This window comes from Diprion similis, chromosome 12 (assembly GCF_021155765.1).
Source record: "Diprion similis isolate iyDipSimi1 chromosome 12, iyDipSimi1.1, whole genome shotgun sequence".
NCBI classification, from domain to species: Eukaryota; Metazoa; Arthropoda; class Insecta; order Hymenoptera; family Diprionidae; genus Diprion; species Diprion similis.
The window spans coordinates 7,849,297-7,873,048 of record NC_060116.1 but is presented as its reverse complement, the minus strand read 5'-3'; the positions used below and the strand labels follow the sequence as shown (position 1 = coordinate 7,873,048).

Sequence of the window (23,752 nt, the reverse complement as noted above, 5' to 3'; positions counted from 1 at the left end):
GGTCTCAATTGTAATTTAGATTTACTTAAGTTTATCTAAATTAATCTAAATCTAGTAATTTTTTTTACTCTAGCTATGCTATCTTATTTAAGATGCGTTATAAACTGGTCTGGCTAAGTACATCTTAAGTCTAGCTTAAGGGTCCGTAAGGCTATGCTACTGTAAGTTAGCTTAAGTTGGCTAAGCTACGATAAGAATTTCGTGTAAAAATCTTCATGGGCAAACTTTGTATTCCACTTTATCAATTTGCTAACAGCTACATTACTTTGCTTACATCTCGGACTGAACAAAGATAAACCTATAGAACGATTGATTGGTTCAGTATTTTACAATTTACAACCACCGGTTCACTTGAACAAAGGTTAAAAATACTTTCTCAGTGCATTAAACTCGTGAATTAATCTCCTGAACATTTCTTTAGCAATGCATCTCATCAATGCAATTATGACCGAAAAATAGTATCTGTGAACTTGCTCATAATTCTACACACGTCGAAGCCATGTTATTAATGTTAATCATTTTTCTCCACATTTTTCAATAGATCGAACGGTTTGAGCAATATGTTATGAATAACATTTCTTGGTTCATTTTGTTACAATATTTGATAAATTTGGGACGTTCGGTTAATAGGATAGTGTGAAGTTGAGTTCTTACTGCAAAGGAATGTCGCAAATTTCTTACAGTAAGATAATCGTACCTTGAATCAAAGTGGAATACAGTTGCTTCATGTAAAGTTTCTCAATTTCATAGTTTTTTCAAAATAGTAACTTTTGGTGTTGGACATGTAAATTTTTTCCTGTCATACACCTAAATCAGCAGTGTAGGGCCATGCTAGAATTATCAACACTTGTACATTATTCAGTTTGAGATACGTTATTTTGATATTCAGCAATGGGCTAAAGATAGGGAAAGAAATCAGTGATCAATAAATAAATGAGCTTTGATGTGAAGAAAATAATTTGAACAAATGATAGAAAAAAACAAAAAAAACGTTTTGGGCTCTTGATGTACAATATGTCACGTTTGGACGACAGGGTTTGGCTTTCTCAGCTTTGAGGATGAAGACGCAGTGGACCGATGTGTCGCCGAGCATTTCGTCAACTTGAATGGAAAACAGGTATAGCAATCATACACCACAAAATATATAACAGACAAAAATAAAGGAACAAAAAAAAAAAAAAAAATAATGGTATACACTACTATACATATTGGTCACGTAATAAAAAGTCTAGAATAGGAATGGGACACATTTCAATAGAATTAATGAGTATAAATATATTTAGTGCAAATTTGTATTAAATTTTGTTTGTTTACGTGCTACAGTAGCTATAATAATTAAATTTACGTCTTAAAAATAATAATCTTATCATTTTATAAAATTAGATAAAGTAATTCTGGCCTGCCGAATTTGTGAACCACTTCGATTCGCAATATTCAAAAATCATGGTTTCCTTACTACAAAGGCATAAATTTTACTTATTTTTCTTTTTTAAACTGATTTTTAATTTTGAAATATGTTCCTTTTTCGTTAATTTATTTTGAAAGCTACTCTTTAATTTGCGATTCCATAAAAACATTTCGATTTTTCAACAATGATGTTATCTTTCAACATATCACGTCGTATGGTGAAAATACATCGATACGATGCAACAACTTGAAACGATTTTTTTAATTGATCTGATCTTGTTATGCTAAAATATATTTGACAAGGAGCTACAGACCGGTTGCGAATATTTTTCACTTTCTCTACAATGCACTCATTAGAAAAGGTGATTATTTCTAACACCTGACTATTATCGAAAACATGATGGCCTTAATGAATATATTTATTTTAAATAAGGTAATTAATTGATATCTAGATTCTAGTTAAATAGAGTCTAAGTTTTGATTTATCTTTATCATTCATTTCAAGTTATAAATTGATTGTATTTCAAATTTTTTTTTTCCCAATGTTCTATCGTGTAACATAAAATTAGATCACTTGAAAAAATTGTATTTGATATCAAACAGGTATATATGACGTATTCCAATAGTTTCCAATAACAAATTGAGTTTTTAGCTTTAAATTGTTCTATACACTGTTCGAATATTGTAACAATAATTTAGGTATTACATATTAGCTTTTTAAATATCAGTTTATACGTATATATTCTGTCACATTGAACTGGATATACAAAAAATATTAGAGTTTAAAATACTAAATGATCAGATAAAAATATTGTTTCAATATCAGTTAGTAGTCTCCTAGTCAAACGGAAGATAACACGTGATATTTCCAGCAATTACGAACGATTTCATTCCTGTTGCGTTTTCCATTTTGCTTTGTTTTCCGGTATTCTGAAATAGTCTTGATACAATAACTGTATTTAATAAACCTGAAAGCAGAAACTTGATGGAGTGGCCTTCCCACTAGAATTTTTTTCTTATAAGAAAATTAGCGGCATAGTGTTTCAATGCATCTAATATTGTGGTTCAATGCTTTAAACAATTTTTCGTGACAAACGAAAAAATTTCATTACATAAAGATTCATTGAAAAAATAACTTTCTTGGAAATGTCACGTACGTTACCCCGAGAATTTTGTGACTTAGATCGGTGATTCGGTAACTTGTAATATTTTCACATTCGTTTGTTAACGGTATGGGAATTTCTCTTGATTACAGGTTGAGATAAAACGGGCAGAGCCTCGTGATTCTTCGAGCAAAATGAACGAAAGTCATCAGGGTCAATGGGGACCCCCGCAACAAGGTGGCCCGCCAATGGGAATGGCTGGTAATATGGGCCCGATGGGTGGCCCGAACGGACAAATGGGAGGACCCATGATGGGTGGTCCAATGGGGCCACCGGGAAATATGATGCAGCAGTACCAGGGATGGGGCACGAGTCCTCAGACTGGTGGGTACGCTGGGTACAGCACCCAATATAACGCTCAGGGATGGGGTGCTCCGCCTGGGCCACCTCAGCAGCAACAAATTCCACCACCCCCGCCTCATCAGTGGGGAAGTAACTACAATGTTCAGCCAACTGCCGCGACTCAGGGTTATGGAAGTTATGGTGAGTTTGTCGATGAATCATTTTCCCTTCATTTGTTCAATTCATAATTGGGAGTGATGGTTTTTTTTTTTTTTTTTTTTTTTTATCATGTTGGTACTGGTGACTGAGACCGTGTCGCTGCTATTTCACAACTTACGTTATCGTTGAACACAATTACTTAATTGACAACCTCATCTTCGATTGCTAATCTTTTGAAAAACGGGAGAGTGTGAGAAGCTTGAAATCTCAGTAAATCACAGATTTCATTGAAACGTGCTTATAATGTCACTTTTATATTGCAAAATTTTATCGCTGATGTTCTGCGACGGCTTTTACGGAACGATCACATTTCGAATTGATTACCGTCATTGAAAATTTGGTATCCAACTTGTATTTTGTTTTTTAATCAATCATTCTTATCAAACTTTTATATTGTTCGATATCGAATTTGAAAAATAGTCGCATAACTTTTGTATATGTTAGTTGTAATCCGTGCGCAAATACCAGAATGCATAGTTGAATTTTCGAATCTAAAAATTTACATAGTTTACACGGTTTGTTGAAGAACTGTTAAGAAACGTTTCTTGATGGTCTCATGCAAAAACGGGATTATTACTGGTTTAAATAAAGCTCCTTCCTTTCAGTCTCCCATTACCATTTCAGCACAGATTTCAAAATGATCCATTTTTTTTGTCAAGAACTTGTTACTTACTTTTTTTTTTACTTTATACTCATCACATTTGGTTGCATATTGTATCCGTTCATCTGCACACTTCTTACATTTACTATTTAATATGTTATATATTGGCATTGTTTGAAAAAAATACTGCGATAACTGTCAGACGTTATTAATAGTTATTACCCGACGTGATTGTAACTGTAAAATGTCGATGCAAAGTAAAATTGCCAAATCTTGAAAACTAAAATCTAGTCTTATTCAAAATGCACATGCACAATGATTAATATTGTCGTTCCGGAAAATCCATAGTCAGCCTTGACAATCTAAGGTGTTGACATAGGAATGAATTTTTTTTTTTAACCCTACGTTCATCTTCGGAAGGAAAAGGTAAGAGATGGCACTCAGCCTGCGACACCAAATTAATAGTTTGAGAAAATAATTTTCTTTCATGGCTTACAAGGATTTGTTTATGGAGTTGATTTAATTATCACTTGATAAAATTTGTTTGCGTTGGACTTGCCCTTCCACAGTTATAAAATTTATTGCTAATTCTACAGGTTTCACATGATGAAGTTTTCGATTCAATTTTACACCTTTCTCTGATAATTCGCAATGGCAGCAAGTGTCAACTCGTACGATTTTCTCTCCATTTGGTTTAAGTGTTAACTTTAAAGATTAACATCTAATTAATTATCGATCCTCTCCCCTCCCCTTCCATCCCGCTTGGAGAGGTTAGCTATTCGTTATTTAGTGAAACACAAATGTCACTATATAAATAATGCCCAGACGAGGAAATCAGAAGACATAGAATCGTAGAAAGTATGTAGTACTTGGAGTGACACGTTAGCACCGTGTTGACGATCGATCTCACTCTGCCCTAATCGCGTTTCTATATTTTGCGAATTGATTTTAAAAAATCAGTTCCCGATCGTTTTTTTTTTCTTTTTTTTCCCCCCCTTATCTTCATAAAAATCTACCCGCACAGAATGCTGTTTGTTATTAGAAATTTATAAGCGATACATGGCTCACAATTTACTATTTTCGAAAAATTTGGCTCCAGTCTAAATTAGTACAATACAACAGTGGGGCTGAAAATCAATATTTTGCAGTTCATTCAGAACTTTAGAGTTTTCGTATAATGTGGTGTTGATGTTTGTAGTTGAAGCTTTTGATTTGGTTTTACGAAAAAATTGGCATCTGCTTTGCCCGTCGTAAGTTCATATACTTAGGATTTCCTACTTTGAGTTCCGACAGTAATTATCAAAGAAAGAAAGTCTTAAGACGGTATGAGATAATTGTTTTTACACGGTGCTACGATCGATACTCGATAATTGAACGTGTTTACTATGAGACGAGATACGAAGAAGGTGGGGTGACGGTCGTCGGTGACACGTGTTTGTGTGGTTAATGATCGCAGGTGGGCCAGCGGCGGCCACTTCAGGGGGCTACGGGCCGGCGGCGGGAACGGGGGGGGCTGCGGGGGGAGGGCCCGGGGGCTCCTGGAACTCCTGGAACATGCCACAAAACGGGCCACCCCCCAGTACACAGCCCCCGCCCCAACCCCCTCAGCCCAACTCCTCGCAGCCCAACTCCAACTCGAACCCCTCTGGCCCGCAGGGTGAGTCTCACTCAGTAAAGTCAAGTCTCTCCTCTATCCACTCGTTCGAACCCCTTGAACATGTTTAGTCGTGGCGTGTGTAAGAGCCACAACTAAATTGATATTTTTTAATCGATGTAACTATTTGCCTTTAAGTATGCATATTATTGTGTTGAAACGAACTCTAGTCTTTTAATTAGCAACGTTTATTTTCTTTCGTTCATATTTGACTGATTTTTACTGAAACTTGGTTGCTGATTCAGTAGAGTCTGACATATTTATTTGCATATCGATGTATCCCAATCAACACACCACTAATCTCTCCTATTTGTTGTGTTTTTTTTTATGAGGTTCGTAAGCTCTGGAATTTTTCTATTAATACCAGTTTTGATCAATTCTTAGACATATGTGATAAATATTGTTTACGTCGTAATTATTTATATCTTTGCTCCGTACACATGGTTCAAATATAGTGTGAACAGGTATATTGACAAATTTAAGATATCCATGATTTTCGATTTTCAAATGTTATTTCGTTTATCTAAGTTCGTACGCTTGTAATAGGTATTCATACATTTTAAATAGTTTTTCTAAACGATTCTTTACAATATCGAAAAATCGTTGGTCTGTAATAGAAAGTGCATTTGCAGTCATAATTCCGAACTCCAGACTATAACTAGCACTAGTATTACCTGGCTCCGATGAATTTCCTGGTCCCTTCTCTTTGTTGTACTAATTTGACACTAGACAATTCTTGACATCATCATTTAGTAACAATATTAAAATGATGGCTTCAATTTTTGCAACAGTTATTCAAATTAAAATTTTACACTTAAAACATAACTTTAAAATAAACTTGTCAGACTTGTGTGGAATTTTTCTTTCCAAGCAGCGTTAATGAAATCACTGTCATGTAACGTATGTTTTGCATACAATAGACTTATACGACATGGCCGATGTATGGCTACGATTCTACAGCTAACAGGTCAACCTGAATATATTACCTTCACGTATTTCATGTGTGTTCAAGGGGTTGAATTGCGTCTACACGCAGCCCCCCGTTAATATCGATAGGTCATCTGACAGATTATAAAAAAAGTTTGAATCGAAATTGAAATCGGTATTTTATCACCACATATTATGGCAGAAATGTTTCGACGCTGTAGTAATTGCATTTAGATTTTTTGCTTCTTCAAACATTCCGCTGTTTTTTTTTACACTGTCGTCGAAAAATAGACGGTACTTTTAGTTTTCAAACGAATAATGGTAAAGTTGATTAATTACATGATCTATAAGATTTCTTGGCTGTTAACTTCAAGTTTCCAATAATGAACTATTGACTCGTTCCTTGGAAAAGTTTACGCTTACGTTTAATCAGGTAGAAAAAGTTGGAATGTTAAATAAAAGATGAGAGTAAATTTGCTGAAAGTAAATTAATCGTGGATCCTGGTTGATTTTATTTCGAAATCAAGATTAAACATTTCTTCCAAAGTTACTGTTTGCCATGATATTTGCTGGAAATAAACTTCAGCATTGTTATCAGGGGCTGCCTGTACACCTGATTAATAATGTTACTTAGATCTGTCAATTCGTATGATAATTGGGTATCATACAATTGCAATATGAATTCATCAATATTTTATTGGACAATGAGTAGAACTCCAGATTGTAGTTGTGTGACTTCATTATTTTTTTTTTATTTCCTGATAAAATTGTTCTCTAGTAGATGGATTCGAACTGTACAAAGAACTAGTGTTGGTAGTGTAGGATAGTGCACTCCCACTCCTATCCAAGCCCATATCTTCCTCTGGACCGAATTAATAGTAAACATTCTGTATGAACGGTAACAAAGTATAGGTACCTTTATTGTTATTATTATTTCTGTTTCTGTTTCCTAGCTTGTGATATTGTTTAACGCAACTATTGTTATTGTTTATCGACTAATGAATATATGGTAATTTAGACATGATTCAATTCTGTGTGGAAGTATTTGCGAATTTCCGGAAATGAAAAAGTCAATTGATGAGATTTAAATCCAACACGATTTATTTTATTTTGTACAGTATGAAGTTCTTTTTTCATCTACAACTGAGTATTTTTTCGATTCTGCTTTCGTTGGTATTTAATTAAGTAAATATTCATACAAATTAGACTTTACTTTTAGTAGTTGATATTGACGCAGACTGAATAGTCAGTTTTAGAATTGACTGCTTTCACAAGTACAGTTAGCCACAGGCTACAAACGTTAGTTAAAGGCTTAGGTAGTGAATATTGCTGGCATTAACGATTTCTATTTTCACAATTACCGCTGCTTTATTATGCGATCCTGATTGAAATGTCTTCTGATTTCCTTTCTATGGTTTAATGAATTAGCAGCATGACGAATAACGAACATAAGTTACTAAAATAGAATAACATTATACCCTTAATATAACGTGAATTTTAGTATAACGAAGTAGAAACTGCCAATAACAGCAATTGTTCTTATAACTTGAGATTCTTACAGGCATAAGGGCCGCTTTTATAAAATGAAAGTGTTACGTAACATTACAATTTTTGTTACGCAATTTCTATCTGTTAATTCGGCCAGAATTTTTTTTTTCATTTGCTTGATGTGTGTCTGTTAAATATTTACCTGCTAATTTTTTTTTAAGTGGTACTTGGGCTTTTTTGTTTGATTGTTTGAAAGAACCAAATACATGGCTTGTGGTTACTATTTTATAATTAGACAATAATTATTCTAGTTAATGAACACAAAATCATGCAATATATACGGATGAGCTTCTTTTTTTTCAAACAGATTAATACAAGTGACGCGAATGGTTAATTTGATGCGTCTTAGAGTTCAGCGAAAGACTGAACAATTTTTTTTCTCACCCTCCCTTCCCCCTCTGTTTACAATTGTTGAGGAATGTGGCTTGCTTATCTATTCTTGTTATTCTTTTCGACATAATCACTATGAGAAACATATTTTACACTTTGTTTAATGAAAAAGAAGAATAAGAAAAAAGTTTAATTAGTTTCATTCGATTTTCGTAGAACCAGGTGTTATCCCCATTCGGTTCGTTTAATTGATTGGAAACATTTGACGAAAATGTCGCCTCTCATTCCAAAGCCTTTTACACATGAAAGGGGAATCTGTTTTGTTATGTCTCAAAATCAGATCTAGACTGCGGTAGTGGTGTCAGATTCGAATCGATACTTGAGCTGAAGTTTTTTGTTTGACGATGGTGTTGCAGGGGACATGTACTCTAGGCAGACTACTGGCTCCGGGGCTCCAGGTTCGAGCAGCAGCTCTGCCAAGACGCCGGATTACAGTGGGTATTCCGGATATGGCAGTTACGCAGATACTAGTTATCCTCAGCGATCTTACCAGGGTGGAGAAAGCAACCAAGGTGGGTATGCCGCCAGCGCGCCTAAACCTGGCCAGCAAGGCTTTGATTTCAAAGAGTGGCCCACCTCATGACCATTTTACTTGACCCAAGATAGAGAAGTGCGCTAAATGGCCTGGCCTTGCTCGTGGGTTTTCTTATAGATTTTTTTGTTTATTGTCTTTGGTTAACACGTTACTCTCAGGCGTCGTCAGCTTGGTAGATTCTATTCTTGGTACGCAACTTCTCGTCATTCGAATTTGTCAATTTTCTTATAAATCTTGGAACAGTAACAGAATTGAAAATTGACTAACGGTAATCAATAAATATCAATGTCTTGTTAACAATTGTAGATCGGTTGTTCGTCTACTATTTATTATTTGAGCATGCTTTGTAATTCGAATAAAATTTTCACCAAGGTTTATTAAATCTATAAAGCTGACTACTGCCACCATTGGATTTCTGAGAAAACTTTTTATTTCAACTCACGAAATCAAATACGACGAGTGATATGTATTTTTTTTAATTCAATTTCTTTTGATATGATACTTTTCTTGATAAATCATTTCTTTACGCCAGGATCAATGGCTTTGGATTTTATTTTTCGATCATTTTTTTTTTTTTTTTTTTTTTCCTAATTACCAATACTTTTCTCGAACGTGCGGTTGATTTTCTTTCAGTGATTCGTTATTAAACAATATACTTTCATGTTCGAATTTCGTAAATTTTCAATTGAATATTATCAATCAGTTATTTTTGAGTTGATGTCGATGCGGAAAATGTAGAAAATGCAAAAAAAAAAAAAAAAACTACAAAAAAAAAGAATCACACATACGATGTGAAAAAAAAAAACGTAGGGAGAAAAACAAACCTATGCCAAAGAGCATAAAACCACGATTAAATACCCATGATGCAAGCGAGCTATGAAACATTGAATGCGGAGGGTGTAGTTGAGCGAGCATTATTGATTAGCAGGAATAGCAGATATGGATGAGACAAGTTGAAGAAATTTCGAGAAGTCTGATGACCTCAAGTTTTCGCTACTGTTCTTTGATGCATAGCTGAATAAACGTCAATCCGTGCGTATTTAAGAATATCCTCCGTGTTGAAAATATATAAATACTAGAGATAAAGTGTGGTAACACGATATGTTAATAATATTATATTTTCCTCTTCTTGTTTGTCTTTTTTTTTTCTTTTCTCTGTTCTGACTGCGGGGCTTTTTTCCCAGAGTTTTATGTCTAGTTAAAATAATAATAATAATAATAATAAAAAATATCAATTGTACAATAAGAACTTGACAGTCACTGCTTGACAGCCATTTGTCCGATGCGGTGGCAAATTTTTATCAGTGTAGTTAGGTGCGTAAATTTTAATTAAAACGGAGGGTTTTTTTAAATGGGCACTTTTTAACGACTACGAGTAGGGGGCTGATCTGAAAAGTCTACCTGATTAAATATATGGCTTAATTGTATTTACTCTAGAGGATTTATCATAGATCTAAATAAAAAAAAGAAAATAATAATCTAGTGGGCTGTCCACTAATGTTACAAACAACGAGCCGCGTCTGTTTTGCCTATAAATATCACGTGCCACGATCTAATCAATTTAAGCGCATCCACCTTACCTCGAGCTAAGCGTGTAGTATTGGAAAGTGTGCTGGATGGAAATTAAAAAAAAAAAAAGCATATTGAGGATCGTACAAGAATCACATTAGCTGATGTCGCAGGTCATCAATTTTCTAACTGTCTCTGGACCCGGTGCGGTATTAATCTATATTTCTATTTACTTCAGGTTACTCCCTAAAATTTGTCGTCTTTTCATGTTAGATGAATTTTCACAACCTTTTTCTTACGTGTGGAAGCACATGCGAATGTGCGTGCTGATAGGTGAAGGGTTTTTGTCATTTTTACTGGGGGGAAATGGTAAAGTAAAATGCGTGTTTCAAAACAAGTGGAAAAAAAAAACAAACAAACGAAAACAAACAATAAAAATAAAACAACAGTAATAGAAATACTTCTCTGGTTGGTATGTGCAAATTGTTGACGAAAATTTCGTTGATTTCGGGTTTCTGGTGTCCAGCACTTTTCTTGATTCTGTATTCTTAGGATACAGTGAGAATTTTAACATGAACGGAATCATTCCGAGTAACGTAGACGCAGCTCGCAACATATTCTGGGATCAACACAACAAGGAAACTTAAGGGGAGCTCAATCAAACCAACCTTACCACTAATTACTGTCCATTGTTGATTATTTGATTAACGAATAAACATAGGAAATGAAATAACGGTTGAGATCATGCGTTAAAACATAGTGAAATTAACTAAGGCTATCTGTATTGTATTAAAGAAAAGAAAAAAAGATTTAAAGAAAAAAGAAACACTAGCACTACTATTATTATTATTCTTATTATTATCTTAATGATAAAGTAAAGAAGTTTTTAAGCATAGTAAAAGTGATGAGAAACACGTAAGTTAACGGTAAATAATTAATTAAAGAAGTAAATAAATTATTGTAGAGAATTTCCATATTGTACATACATTTTTAATGAAACTGGGGTGCGTTGCAGTATGTTATAATTAAAATTAAAATAAAGAGGAATAATAATGAAAAAGAAAAATTATGAGACAAGAAAATCTATTTAAAATAATTAATTAAAGATTATTATGGTAAAAATAATATATTTATATTTAATGCAATATTATTAGTATGTTTAAACAGAGAAAAACGACTTATTAAAATAGATAGAAAATAGGCAATTTTCATTCAATCTGATGTTATTCTGCCCTATTCGTATTCGCGCCAATCATACTTTCCACTTCGTCTTGCTCTAGCTACGGTTAACGAATAAGTGCCAACGTTTCCTCTTTATTTATCTTTTTTTGAATTATCTCTTATTCACTTTCAAACATGAACGTTTCAAAGCTTCAACGGCATTTCTCTATTACAGTACAATTCGTTTAAAAAGCTATTGATATACATATCTCGTGATTCTTGAATTAAGTCACTGACAAAACTACGATCATAAGTAATTTTTTGCTGACAATATACACTTACAGGCTCGTTTTTAAGGCCGGTAATAATTACGTAGTATTTGGTAATTTTGAAATTTTGACTAGGCAATAATTCGTATAATACAAATTTACAAATTCCTATATCTATCAGAATATTACATAAATAACAGTTTCTCTCAGGTTTACTCAGGTAATGAAAATTGCATCAATTTATATCAGAAAAGGCTGCGTGTATTTCAAAACTCATATACATAACATAGGCATCGAATAGGAGATGTTGTACTTTATCACTATGCAGATTCACACGACGTGTTTGATTTCATCCATCCGCTGGTTCAACCAACGCGTCTTATGTATATATTGGTAGTTTGATATTGAATAGGGCAGTTCATTATGATAATCAGTTTCCCTTTTTTTCACTTGCTATAGTTTTGTTGCGTTTTGTGTTGACTAATCGTAATTATGCCACATAGTTAGTTATCGTTTAACTTAATTAGCTACTATATTAGGTCGATTAAATATTGATATTTAAATGAAGTTATATAATAATATATTTGAATAATTCCGGGACATGCGAGCTATTTAAGCAAGCAACCTGCACACAAAGACTGGATATATACCGGACTGTGGTTTTTATCATTATTGACCGTATTAAATATACAAACCGTAAATAGGAAAACTTTTCAACATCTTTAATTCTATAGCGTGTGTGCCTGCCTTTCGCGGGTCTGTAAACTCTACTGATAACTTAGTTGGGGGGGAAGGGGGCGGAAAACGAAATATGTATGAACGAGAAAACTCATTTTATGTTTATTCCATATTAATTGCAATATACGCAGCACTGTCAGGATACGTCTGTTCGTCTGTATTTTGTTTTCTTAATCTTTCGTCATTTTTCTTTCTATTCTTCATTTATTTACTTTATATAGAATTTTCATATGTATCATTAAAATTTTCTTTTCGAATTATTCAAATCTATCTCCGAATTCAATTCTTTTCAATTTTATGAAACAATATATATATATAAAAAAATAAAAATAAATGAATAAACAAAGAACTCAAGGCATCCGGTTGGAATTGTTATGCTGAACGCAGATTATAAGATAATGCAAATTCTAAATTACGTTGTAGGGTTTTAGGCGAGTTGTAATGCGTGTGAACAAATTACAAATGTACAGAATGTTTTCTGGATAAAATATTAAATGAAAAGTAAGAAGAAAAAATACAAAAGAAAAAAAAAAGAAAAAAGAAAACAACCATACTTATTGAAAATAATAACAATAGTAGAGTGACAACGCGCTTGAAAATATGGGAAGTAGATGAGAAATGGTAATAATAATAGAAAACAAAGGGTTTAACCATTTTGCGAAGGAAGGAAGGGGGGGGGGAGGGGCATTGAACATTCTGGTGCAATGCCTGATGCATGCAACAACTGGGCTTTTATTTTTTTTCCTTTTTCAATCAATAGCTGATAATTCTTGATCTTTTTCTCTTTTTTTCCTCTATTAGACAAAGTTTTCACAACAATCAAGTTTTTTTCCTACGCCTATTAGTCGTTAGCCTAAATAGGAGAAATACGTGAAGGCAAAATGCATTAAAAAAAAATTCAGATTTACGATATTCTTTTTTCTTTTATTGTTACATACACTCATACGTAATCAATTATGCGACGTACCTTATTTATTAGCTTCTGTAATATGTACCAAGTACAATAAGATATTGTACCGGAATGAAATGAAAGTAGATAGTAATTCGGTTTCAAATACTTTCAATTATTGCATTATTTTTTTTTAATTTTTTTTTTATATAATATACTTAATAATTTTTTATTTCTTTTTGTGATTTTCGTGTCTCGGTCGTTGAAATTCGTTGCGCATTCTTAATGATATTGTATTAGAAAGAAAGAAAAAAACTAATGACTCTCACTTGCTGCACGAATAAGGCATGACTGTACAGTCTAATGGGGATTGATGATTGACTTTTATCAGGTTATAGTGAGAAGTAAGGTATAACGTTACGTCGGTAAATAAAAATAAATAATGAAGAAAAAAAAAAAATTATTACTGTAATGAACTACTTGTACTTTTAGCTTTGTATTGGTAAGATCGCGTCCCCGAAATATTAAGGAAAAAAGTTCTTTAGCTCGCTCGCTCGCTCGACCTCCATATTCATTGTTTCTTAAAGAATAAGAACGAACGAAAAGAAAATACACCATTCGGAAGAACGATGGATTGTTACAAATTGAGTGCTTGACGCACGATTGAAGTCCAATTTGATCTTTGACTGACTCGAGTCCTCGGAAATTTTACCACGAAGTTGTCCTACTCGACATAAAGAAATTAAATTCTATACTCTAAATTACCAGCAAGTGTTTCTGATTGCGAAGTTGTTCTTCACTATTACCAAATGTTTCAAACACAGATGGTGATGGGGAAAAATTTTTGCAAAGTAGGACGATTAGATTTTATTAGACAGTTTTTCGTGGCAATTATTTTGTAAAACTTCGAAGTAAAACGTTAGATCAGATCGGATTTCGGTGTTAGAAAAGAAAATTAAAACAATACGTTCTTTTTGTTGGCTCCATTACGAATTAGCCATGCTCCTGGCCAATGCGCATGTTCTCTGTCCAATATTGCGACAACACATATATATGAATACTACTTGAATAATTACATTATTACTATATTCTACAAAAAAAAAAAAAAAACATTTTTTTTTTTTTTTTTTTTTCTGAAAATATTAATGGATATATATTAGATGGAATCATATAAACGATGTGGTATATGCTTGAAACCATAAGGATTTAATTAATGAATTATTATTACTATACCTATTTACTAATCATATGAAGAATAAAATATAATAACTATTGTCTACTATTATGTATGTGGTAAGCCTAGCAGTAACGGATTAAAAGCAAAAAAACACTATTACTATTACTTCTATTACACTACGTTAGAGTTGAGGTTATTAATTAAAGTAATAAACGGTTGTAAGGACTACATAGTAGGAAAGTTTTCTTGAAGGATTATGTTATTGTCATATTTACCCCAAGTGCCCCTTATTTTAAATCCTTGTATAATATTCAACCGCAATGTTGTGCGGTCTTGGCTCAGTGATTATTAAACGATTAAGGAAATTGTCGTGTTTATGCGAAAGTTGATGCATGAATTTATACTCTCCATTTACATTGATAGGTTAATTTTTCCAATTACCACTTCAAATAATAATTAAATATCTACATCGGTCGCGATGAGTGTAGAATTCGTTTTATTGTAAAGTAACATTAGTAGACGTTCAGTAAACATTTGTTATTGTAAAAATTTTGAGAACTTTCAATGAATTATGCAGTATTTGATTTATCGACGAAAAATGAAATGACCGCACTTTGTTTCGTTGTTTTTTTGTTGTTGTTGTTGTTGTCTTTTTTTTTAAATATTTTCTTTCACGTCTGAATGATGTAATATTACACAAATTCTAGTAAAACCCGGGTGAATTCGTTAAACTTCGCAAAAAGTAATCTCAAAGATGACGTTTATTTTACTGACTTGCATTTTATAAATGAATAATAATAATAATCATGATAGTAATTATATTTATAATAGTATTGATACGAAACATTCATGAAAAAGAAATAATAAGGAATCGGGTGTGACAGTCGAATTGCGCGTTGTAAATCGAATGAGAATAGGTGTTGACTGCGCGTTGTACAGCATAATTGAATGTAATATTTTCGCATAAACATGGCTAAAACACGACTGTTTCATCCTAGCACGTAAATATAATTTAAGCATTTTCGAATATACCTCATAGAGCTGTAGCTTTTGTGTCAAAATAATTCTGATTTTAGCCCTACACTAAGCAACAGTGTATCAAACTTATCTACTTTTTCGTATATAAATTTAAGAGGAAAAGAGAAAACGAAAGCAAGAAAGAAACAAAGAAAGAAAGAAAGAAAGAGAGAACGAAAGAGAGAAAGAAAGAAAGAAACGAAAAGTAACGGAAAATTATTAAATTAAATTAAAAATTTAAATTATTAAACATATAGCTCGTACATGTACTGTTTATCTGCAATAGGCACTTTGTACGTTTCTAAGTCAGTCGGGACCCGAAATATTATCTCTAGTTGTATATGTGAAGTGGATAATCGAAGCCTTACTTAACTCAAACTCAAATAAGCCTTAATTGATAAGTTTTCGAATTAAGAGTTACACGGTAAATAATCATAAAGAAAGAAAAAAAACCTACTCTAAATGTTAATTACTGATTATGATTACGAAATAAGCTAAGTTGCTTGTTGCATTTAAGATCCGGGTAAATATGACCATAATATATACGCAAGCTGTGACACTTAGGATATAACATGATAACATAACATATATACTTCTAAAAAAACAAAAAAAAAAACAAGAATATTACGAAACTATTTATTGCAAGAAAAAAATAATAACTATTATATATGTTACTTGTCCCTATGATATGGTAGATCGCGTATTCTGTATACACTAGGTTACTACGTTTTACTAATAACTGTTTGACAGAACATATATACAAACTACCACTGCTACCACTACTACTACTGCTACTGCTACTACTACCACTACTACTTCTACTTCTACTACTACTTCTACTACTATACACCGGACTGAAGTATACAGTGTTGGCTGTCAGAGAGTTATCTCCTCGTGAAAAAATCGACAATTTTCACTATCAAAGTTTGTAAAACTTGATACTTTGTCTGTATTGCCTGTGAAAATCGGTAATCCAGCAGGAGTACGCCAAGCTCGAAAAAGTTGAGTACTTTTTTTCGGATATAATATAGAAATCTGTTTGTCGTTGAGAAATTGCAAAAATTTTTCTGTCTTTCGTGAACCAAAATTATAGTAGTCAAAGAAAACGCAATAAAATTATCACAAGGTGGGAAAGAATAGCGTATTATGAATTATAACGACGTTATACCCAAATTGATTTTGAGAGTAACGCAATAAATATACCTACGTAAACTTTCTACCGTGAACACTGTGTACAGTAGATAAATTATAAATTTTACTGTTAATTGTTCAATAGACAGAAATTTTGAGTGGTTTTCAAATTGATGTTCCTGTATGTGTGGAATTTCATGTGACAATCAAGTTTTGTCATGGAAAATTGATTTTGTTTGCTTGCTTTTATCTTTCGATATTACAAGCTTGTTCGGTAAATTGTTTGAAAAATTTATCGCTATTTCTTTATCCCTTTGATAATAATCAAACTAACAATCCACGGAATTAATTCCAGTTGTATCGAAAGGAAGAAAGAAAAAAAGAACGTAAATTTTCTTAACTTGATACGGCGAGCAAGCTTGTAGTATGAAAATTAAAACTGACGGACAATTCGGTTTCCACAGATATAGGAGCAGCTTGTTTAACGAATCCCTCATTCACTGAACACTGGACTGATGTATATATCGTATTACAATTTACAATAATCAGACTCTGGAAGTTGCTGTTAGTTTCACTACCACTCGCATGAAAAGATGAAAAAATATATAGAAACTGTTCTTTTGAGCAAAATATCTCATGAGAAATGTTGATTGATTATATCTATAATTATGGTGAATAATTTTGTGACTCGATAGAACTTGTCCTTTTGAACTGAACGGCGGTAGTGTGCTCAATTATTTATATATATGAAATATACACGTTTTTTCCTTTCTCTTCTTATTTTCAAATGTTTTTTTTTTTTGTTTTCTCAACAAAACCGATATATTATTTTACTCACGTATATCTACGTATAGACATATGTGTGTATAATATATGACTAAATTCCCCTGCATATCTGATATCCTCCCAAATAGTGTCAAAGATGACAAATTTTAAACACTCGTATTGATGAAAAACAAACACAAAAACAACAACAAAAAAAAAAAAAAAAAAAAAAAAAAAAAAAGAAAAATACAAATGAGAACGAAAGAAAAGTTGAGCGTGTTAGGTTAACGTTACACAAGTTAGGTGGTGGTCAGCTTTTGTTGAGATTTGGAAATATTGTCGTGTCTACTTAGGCTTAACTATCATTGAGGATAATACACGAAGATTAGAAAACAAAAAAAATGAACCTAGCATAAGAAACGACAAACTAAAATTTATTCAAGATGATAATTTTAATTACAAGTAATCGGTATTACCTATATTACATACATACGAAGGCTATTATATTTAAAGAAAGATAACAAAAATTAAAAGTTAATTAAATAAATAATTAAATACATAAATAAACAATATAGTTGCATATAAATGTATCTACGAAATAAGTGACACGTGATCTGTGATTGGCAAAATTTAGGATAAACAAGAATAAAAAGAAACAAAAAAAAAAAAAAAACGTAAGGGAAGAATCTACTCTGTACAATTAATTGATAATTTTGTTGACTATACGAAAAGTTATTAGAACGGTTGAATATTGTTATACTATCACATCCATACGATAGATCAAAAGAACTTCTCGAATAATACTAAAGAAAGATGAACAAATAACGCCGTGATAATATTAATAGATAAATCCATAATTATATTGATTAAGATAATTTATGTACATATGTATTATAAATTATTATTATCCAGAGTACCTTGAAAAAAAAGAAGAAGAAAAAAAACTTCATCAACTCTCTATATTGCGAGTCACTATCTAACATTGCAAACAAATATCATATTAACGTTTAATTAAACATAAAGTGAAGAGAAAAAAAGAAACTATAAGAAGACAAAAGAAACAAACAAAATGCCAACCATTGTGTTCTTAAGGATCATAATAATTAACTATATTAAAGTGTTACTTGTATCGCTTATTTTTGAGTATATACATGTGACAATTAGTGTACGTATCACAGGCTAGGTTATATCAATTTATTACAATATTAAACGAGCGCGCCACACAGATTTTTACTAATATTGCCAGCTAAAGTAACTTATTGATTACATAAATAAATGGTAGATAGTTAAGTTGTTAGTGTTACATGTGAAGAAAGGGGGAAAGAAAGAATTTAAGTTTCAACGCAATATTTCCAAATCGAAGCTAACTATCCGTGGCTGCTGCACAACATCAATGACGTTCGTTTATTTTTATGCAACAAAAAATTTTACAGTTAAATTCTTCTTATAAATTTCTTATTCCCACGTCAATTATAACAACTCTAGTTTCCAGGTGATTCAATCCGGGAATAGATATTGAGAGAGAGAAAGAAAAGAAAAAAAAACAACGCAGAAGATACAATTTGTAATCAAATTTACCAAAATTGGTTACAATTCGAATGTTTTTATTGTTATTTTTGAATCGTATTGAGAATCTCGAGGACGTTAAAATTTCTATTTAAAATATTTGTGTCAGTACTTTGGGAATTTTGTTGCACAAAAGTACACGAGAACGTAGCACTATTCGTTTGTTCTTTGTTGAATTTTTGTTTTCTAATTTCCGTAATTAAAAAGCGCCGTGTTGACTTCGAAAATATAGAAAAAATGAAGGATTATCGTTACCCTAATTTTAGGTGTCGAGTGAACAGAGAGCGCGAAAGAGAGAACGAGAGAATGAAAAAGAGAAATAAACAATATAGATTTAAACTTTATAATTAGATGAGTGAAACAAAAATCGCAAACTAGTGCCCTTAGTTGTACAGTGGTTGGGAGAATGAATGAACGAGAAAAATCGAGGGGCAAGAGAGTGAAAGAGAGAGAGAGAGGGAGAGAGATTGATGCATTGATTGGTTCATTGATTGATTGATTGATTGATTGATTGATTGATTGATTGATTGATTATAGAAAGAAGAAAAGAAAGAAAAAGTGTGTGTGTGCGAAAGAGAGAAAAACGATCGAGAGAGAAAGAAAGAGAACACCGCGCGCGAAAGTAAGATAGAAAGAAACTTGGTTGAGTTGGTAACGAAAAAAAAATAATAATAAAATGTTCCAGTAATTATAGCCGTAATTAATTATGCTATCCAATTAAATGCAAGATAATTCAATAATAAAATAATAATAATAATTAATACATTAGATCCTCCTCTCTAACCGTAGTTGGAAACAATAATTACACAAGTTGTTTATGTCCTGTTGTAATATGCTACGATTAAAAATAATAACCACAGTGTAGGTACATTGTAAAGGTATCCTAATAATTAAACACTGCAGTACTGCATAACTATTATGATTATTATGATTATTATGATTATCATTATGATTATTATTATTAAACAAAATATAATATACTTAACGGTGTTTCTAGTGGATTAATTAAGCATAATATAATATGAACGAAAAAAAAGCAACAAAAAAGAAAAAAAAAAAAAAAAAAAAATCAAACGAAATGAATCATATTCGTGAAATACATTGGTATAGTTATGAATGATTAAATAATGATTTTCTTTCAACTATAATATCCTACTGCCTGCCCAAACGAACCCACCAACCTGAACCAAATCTTCGGCAAAACCCCGCGTCTCGTTATTAAGCCGCTACGATATTATCCGCGTTGAGAGACTTAAAACACTGCACAAGCTCATAACAGATACGAAGGACAAGTTTCTATCCATTTGCCAAATTATACGTTTATTATGTATTTCCAGATTTCTTTTGGATCATGCACTTTCTCTTTCTTTTTTTCTAGAAAAAAAAAAAAAAACAAAAAACAAATTACTCCTCTTTATTACTGTCTATATACATTTCATATCTTATGGTTTCAGATGAAAGATATACATATACTCACACAACACGTATCGTTGATCTGGGTGTATAGAGAAAGAGGGTGTAGAGGTGGACCACTGTTTTCCAGTTTCGTTGAAAACAGTCATACCCATGTAGCGTTGCGCGACTGGTGCAGTGTTTTATGCGCGTCCCAACAAGAAAATGAGGAATATTTAAGCTTTTTCACCTGCAATGGCTACAGCGGTTGCGTTTTTTTTAGTTACCATATTCTATTCTGAAATATTCTTCTTTCCTATCGCACTGAACTATTATATTCTAGCCATTGTTCGCTTTTACATTTCGCGTTATACTTATTACTTACCAGTTATTCTTCCTTCAAAGGTGATGGCTTTTATAACGCCACGTAAGCAGAGCTACGGTGCCATTGTCTGCAGCTTTAGAAAGCTTACATATTCATTATTGTTATTATGTATCGTGTAACAAGTCCCCATCTTCAGTCTGCACTGAGTCAATCAAATATTTTCACTCTGATATTATAAGCTGAGGAAATTATTGATGGAATATCAGATGTGGTCTTGTTATGGATCAGGTCTTAATGATGTCTCAGAATTATGCATACATCTTACCGACTTGCCAATGTTTGAAAAAAAAGCAAACAAACATAATTTCTTAAGCTTGCCTGGATCGAAACCTCTTTGACATCATTAATTCGATTCGAAGCGTTATGTTTAATTCTCTTTTATGTAGGCAATGCATCGATCGTTTAGTGTTAGTCAAGATACTTTCTATTAATCTTCGTCTTGACTTAAATGTATCTTGATACTCTATATTCACCAGGTAAATGTAGAAGAAATTAGATTTTTTATTTTTTTTTTATTTTTGTTCTTTATCTTCTAATCATGCACCTGGTGTGACGAGGTATAAGTGCATTGGTCAATGGTAATTGTTTCCTCTTACCGATCCTCTTCTAATTCCTTCTCTCCCGTGTTTCTTCTCACAGAATCCTCCCCGACCTCAAAGTTCAAAACCATTGATACCGAGAATCCGACATTCATCCCGAATGGAGACGCTGCTCCAGGTCCTCAACGTTTCTCCCTGACCCAGCACTCAAACTATCATCCCTATCGACGCTAGCCAGAATCGAGTTACTACCCCCTTTGAATTTCTCCTCGCAACGTTGAAGTCTCATGCGATAAGTATACCTATTTGGACTCAAGACAGGTTTTTATTTTTATGTTCTGAAAATTGTTACATATTTTATACACAATGGCGAACTTCGGTATGTTTTTTTTTTTTTTTTTGTTTTTTTCATTTCTTTTAACCTTTTAATAATTCGTAACGAAAAGAAAAGATTAGGGGGGGGGGGGCAGATAATTTGCTGACTAATAATATAAGCGAGCGAAGTATAAAATGCGTAGGAATAGTGTAATCTATATAATGAATTCGTATACGCGATTGATCGGTTAAATTAAGGTTATGGCTAAGTGTGACCATTGTTAGCTGTATAATTTATTCTTTTTAAGCTAATATTACATTTTATTATTCAAATTTTTTGAATCGTCTATTCTTCGCATTGATTTCCTTATTTACAGCCATACATATACATAAAGTATGAATTAAGTTCGATCGACGCGACGGTAATATTCAAAGTCCAACAATTGCGCTTGAAACACATTCGAGGAAACCGTTCTTTTTTTTTTTTTTGATCAATCATTATCGTATCATTTTGTTTTTGGCATATTCCTTTCACGTTGAAAAGAGAAAAATGAACAATATACCGTTCACCGAATTTTCAGTAACTACGGTCTGGTGGTTATACAAAAAAAAAAAATGCACTGCATCCGTCTACATTAATTGATCCGGCAAAAAAAAAAAAAAAAGTTTCCTCGAGAATAGTGTCAATTTTGGATATCCTGAAAAATAGTCTTTCCAGTTTTAGAAAGTATTAGATTTTTTTTTCCTCCCGTTTATATAATATATAATCGCTGCCAGTTGGAATAGTAATTTCGTATTGGATCGTCAGTATGTCCGTCGAGATGATTTCCCCGTCGGCCTTAATCCTTGCCTTATTTCCTTTCAGCTCTATTCACTGTCACTATATATACACAATTGCCTATACCTATCCATATACATTTTATAATACACGTACATACATTTATATTTATTTGTTTAATAGACTATTTTGTATAGCTTAGTGCGGCGTAGTATATAGTCCATGTTTTACGAAATTCCGACAGGAAGTGCAGGGTATGGAACAACCGTAACGACAACACCAGTTCCAGCAGCTCCAGGAACTAACGATAGCTACAGCGGCGGCCCGCAAAGGGGTTACTCCGGTTCAACGTCCAGCTCGAACAATTATCACCCTTACCGTCGTTAAAGATCGGAAAAGCCCAGTCAGATCTTTGATATATTTTTTCAATTCTATCGAATCACAGATCGAAGGATAAGTACGAGTATATATATGAAAAAAAAAAAACGAAAAAAAAATGGATTGTTTTCAGATGTGTATTACGCGTAATTACCTACCTCTGTCTGTTGCTCTGACTATAGTTTATCACGTGACTCGAAACGGAAAACTTACGGATTGATAAAATTCTTAAATTATTTTATCCAGAACAATTTTTCTCCCTTATAAATTCACGGATCATGTTTGTATTCGTAGCTCATCGGTGTTAATTCATCTTGTTTCGAATCACGTGATTGTAGGATATAATGACGCGTTGACAAATCTCGTATAAAGTATACGAGGGAGAAGATTTCATTATGCTTACAAATAACGCTAAAAACGATCCATTATTCAAATCGATACACAAGGTTCCTTTACGTTTCTCTCTTCTGCCTCCCTGTCAGTGTATAAATGAACCGGACCAATTTTTGTATTTCGCATTCGAGAATTTTTTCCTAATTTTTTTTTTCTCTATTCCTTAATAGTTAAGGAACACATGGCTGATCACTAAAAGTTCACAAACGTACCGTTAACGAAGTTTGCTTATTATAGTATCTATATTTTATACCGCAGGTACGTTATACGTAATCGTATGTAAAACGACGTTAAATTAATCAGTCCTCGACATTATTCACTTGACCATTATTCCAATCACTTTAGGTATTTATTATGCGATTGTTTTACGTGAAAGAAAATACTGAAGTATCAAAACGTGCAAACGAATGAATGATAAATAAAAAAAAAAAAAAATAAAAAAAATAAAAAATAAATAGTTAATTCGCTGTATTTTCCGAAGGTGTTTGCAAACTTTTGCGAGGTACATATTATATGTGAAATTTTGTGATTAGACGTACAGACCAAAATCCACTGCTTGGATAGACCGAGTGTTTAAGTTTAGGATATAACAGTAAGTTTAATAAGTTCTTCCCATTACGTCTT

The 23,752-nt window shown here is 32.6% G+C and overlaps 1 protein-coding gene and 1 long non-coding RNA gene across 8 annotated transcripts in view; both read left to right on the top strand.

Moving 5' to 3' along the window:
- LOC124413431 (heterogeneous nuclear ribonucleoprotein 27C-like) overlaps positions 1 to 23,752 on the top strand; it is a 31,950-nt gene that overhangs the window by 6,403 nt on the left and 1,795 nt on the right. For 2 of the 7 annotated variants that reach the window (XM_046893992.1, XM_046893990.1), the window contains 5 exons: positions 1,035 to 1,117; positions 2,663 to 3,053; positions 5,129 to 5,329; positions 8,548 to 8,703; positions 22,602 to 23,532. In XM_046893992.1, coding sequence (XP_046749948.1) covers positions 1,035 to 1,117; positions 2,663 to 3,053; positions 5,129 to 5,329; positions 8,548 to 8,703; positions 22,602 to 22,744 — 974 coding nt within the window. In that variant the 3' untranslated portion in view covers positions 22,745 to 23,532. Of the gene's footprint in view, positions 1 to 1,034; positions 1,118 to 2,662; positions 3,054 to 5,128; positions 5,330 to 8,547; positions 8,704 to 9,654; positions 12,455 to 20,402; positions 20,562 to 21,364; positions 21,651 to 22,601; positions 23,533 to 23,752 lie in introns of those variants that run through there. The other 5 variants (XM_046893991.1, XM_046893993.1, XM_046893995.1 and 2 more) reach the window with 5 other exon arrangements.
- Positions 13,686 to 19,974, top strand: LOC124413433. The gene is made up of 3 exons (XR_006929872.1): positions 13,686 to 13,696; positions 19,397 to 19,430; positions 19,545 to 19,974. It is a non-coding gene; the product is annotated as an uncharacterized LOC124413433 (long non-coding RNA).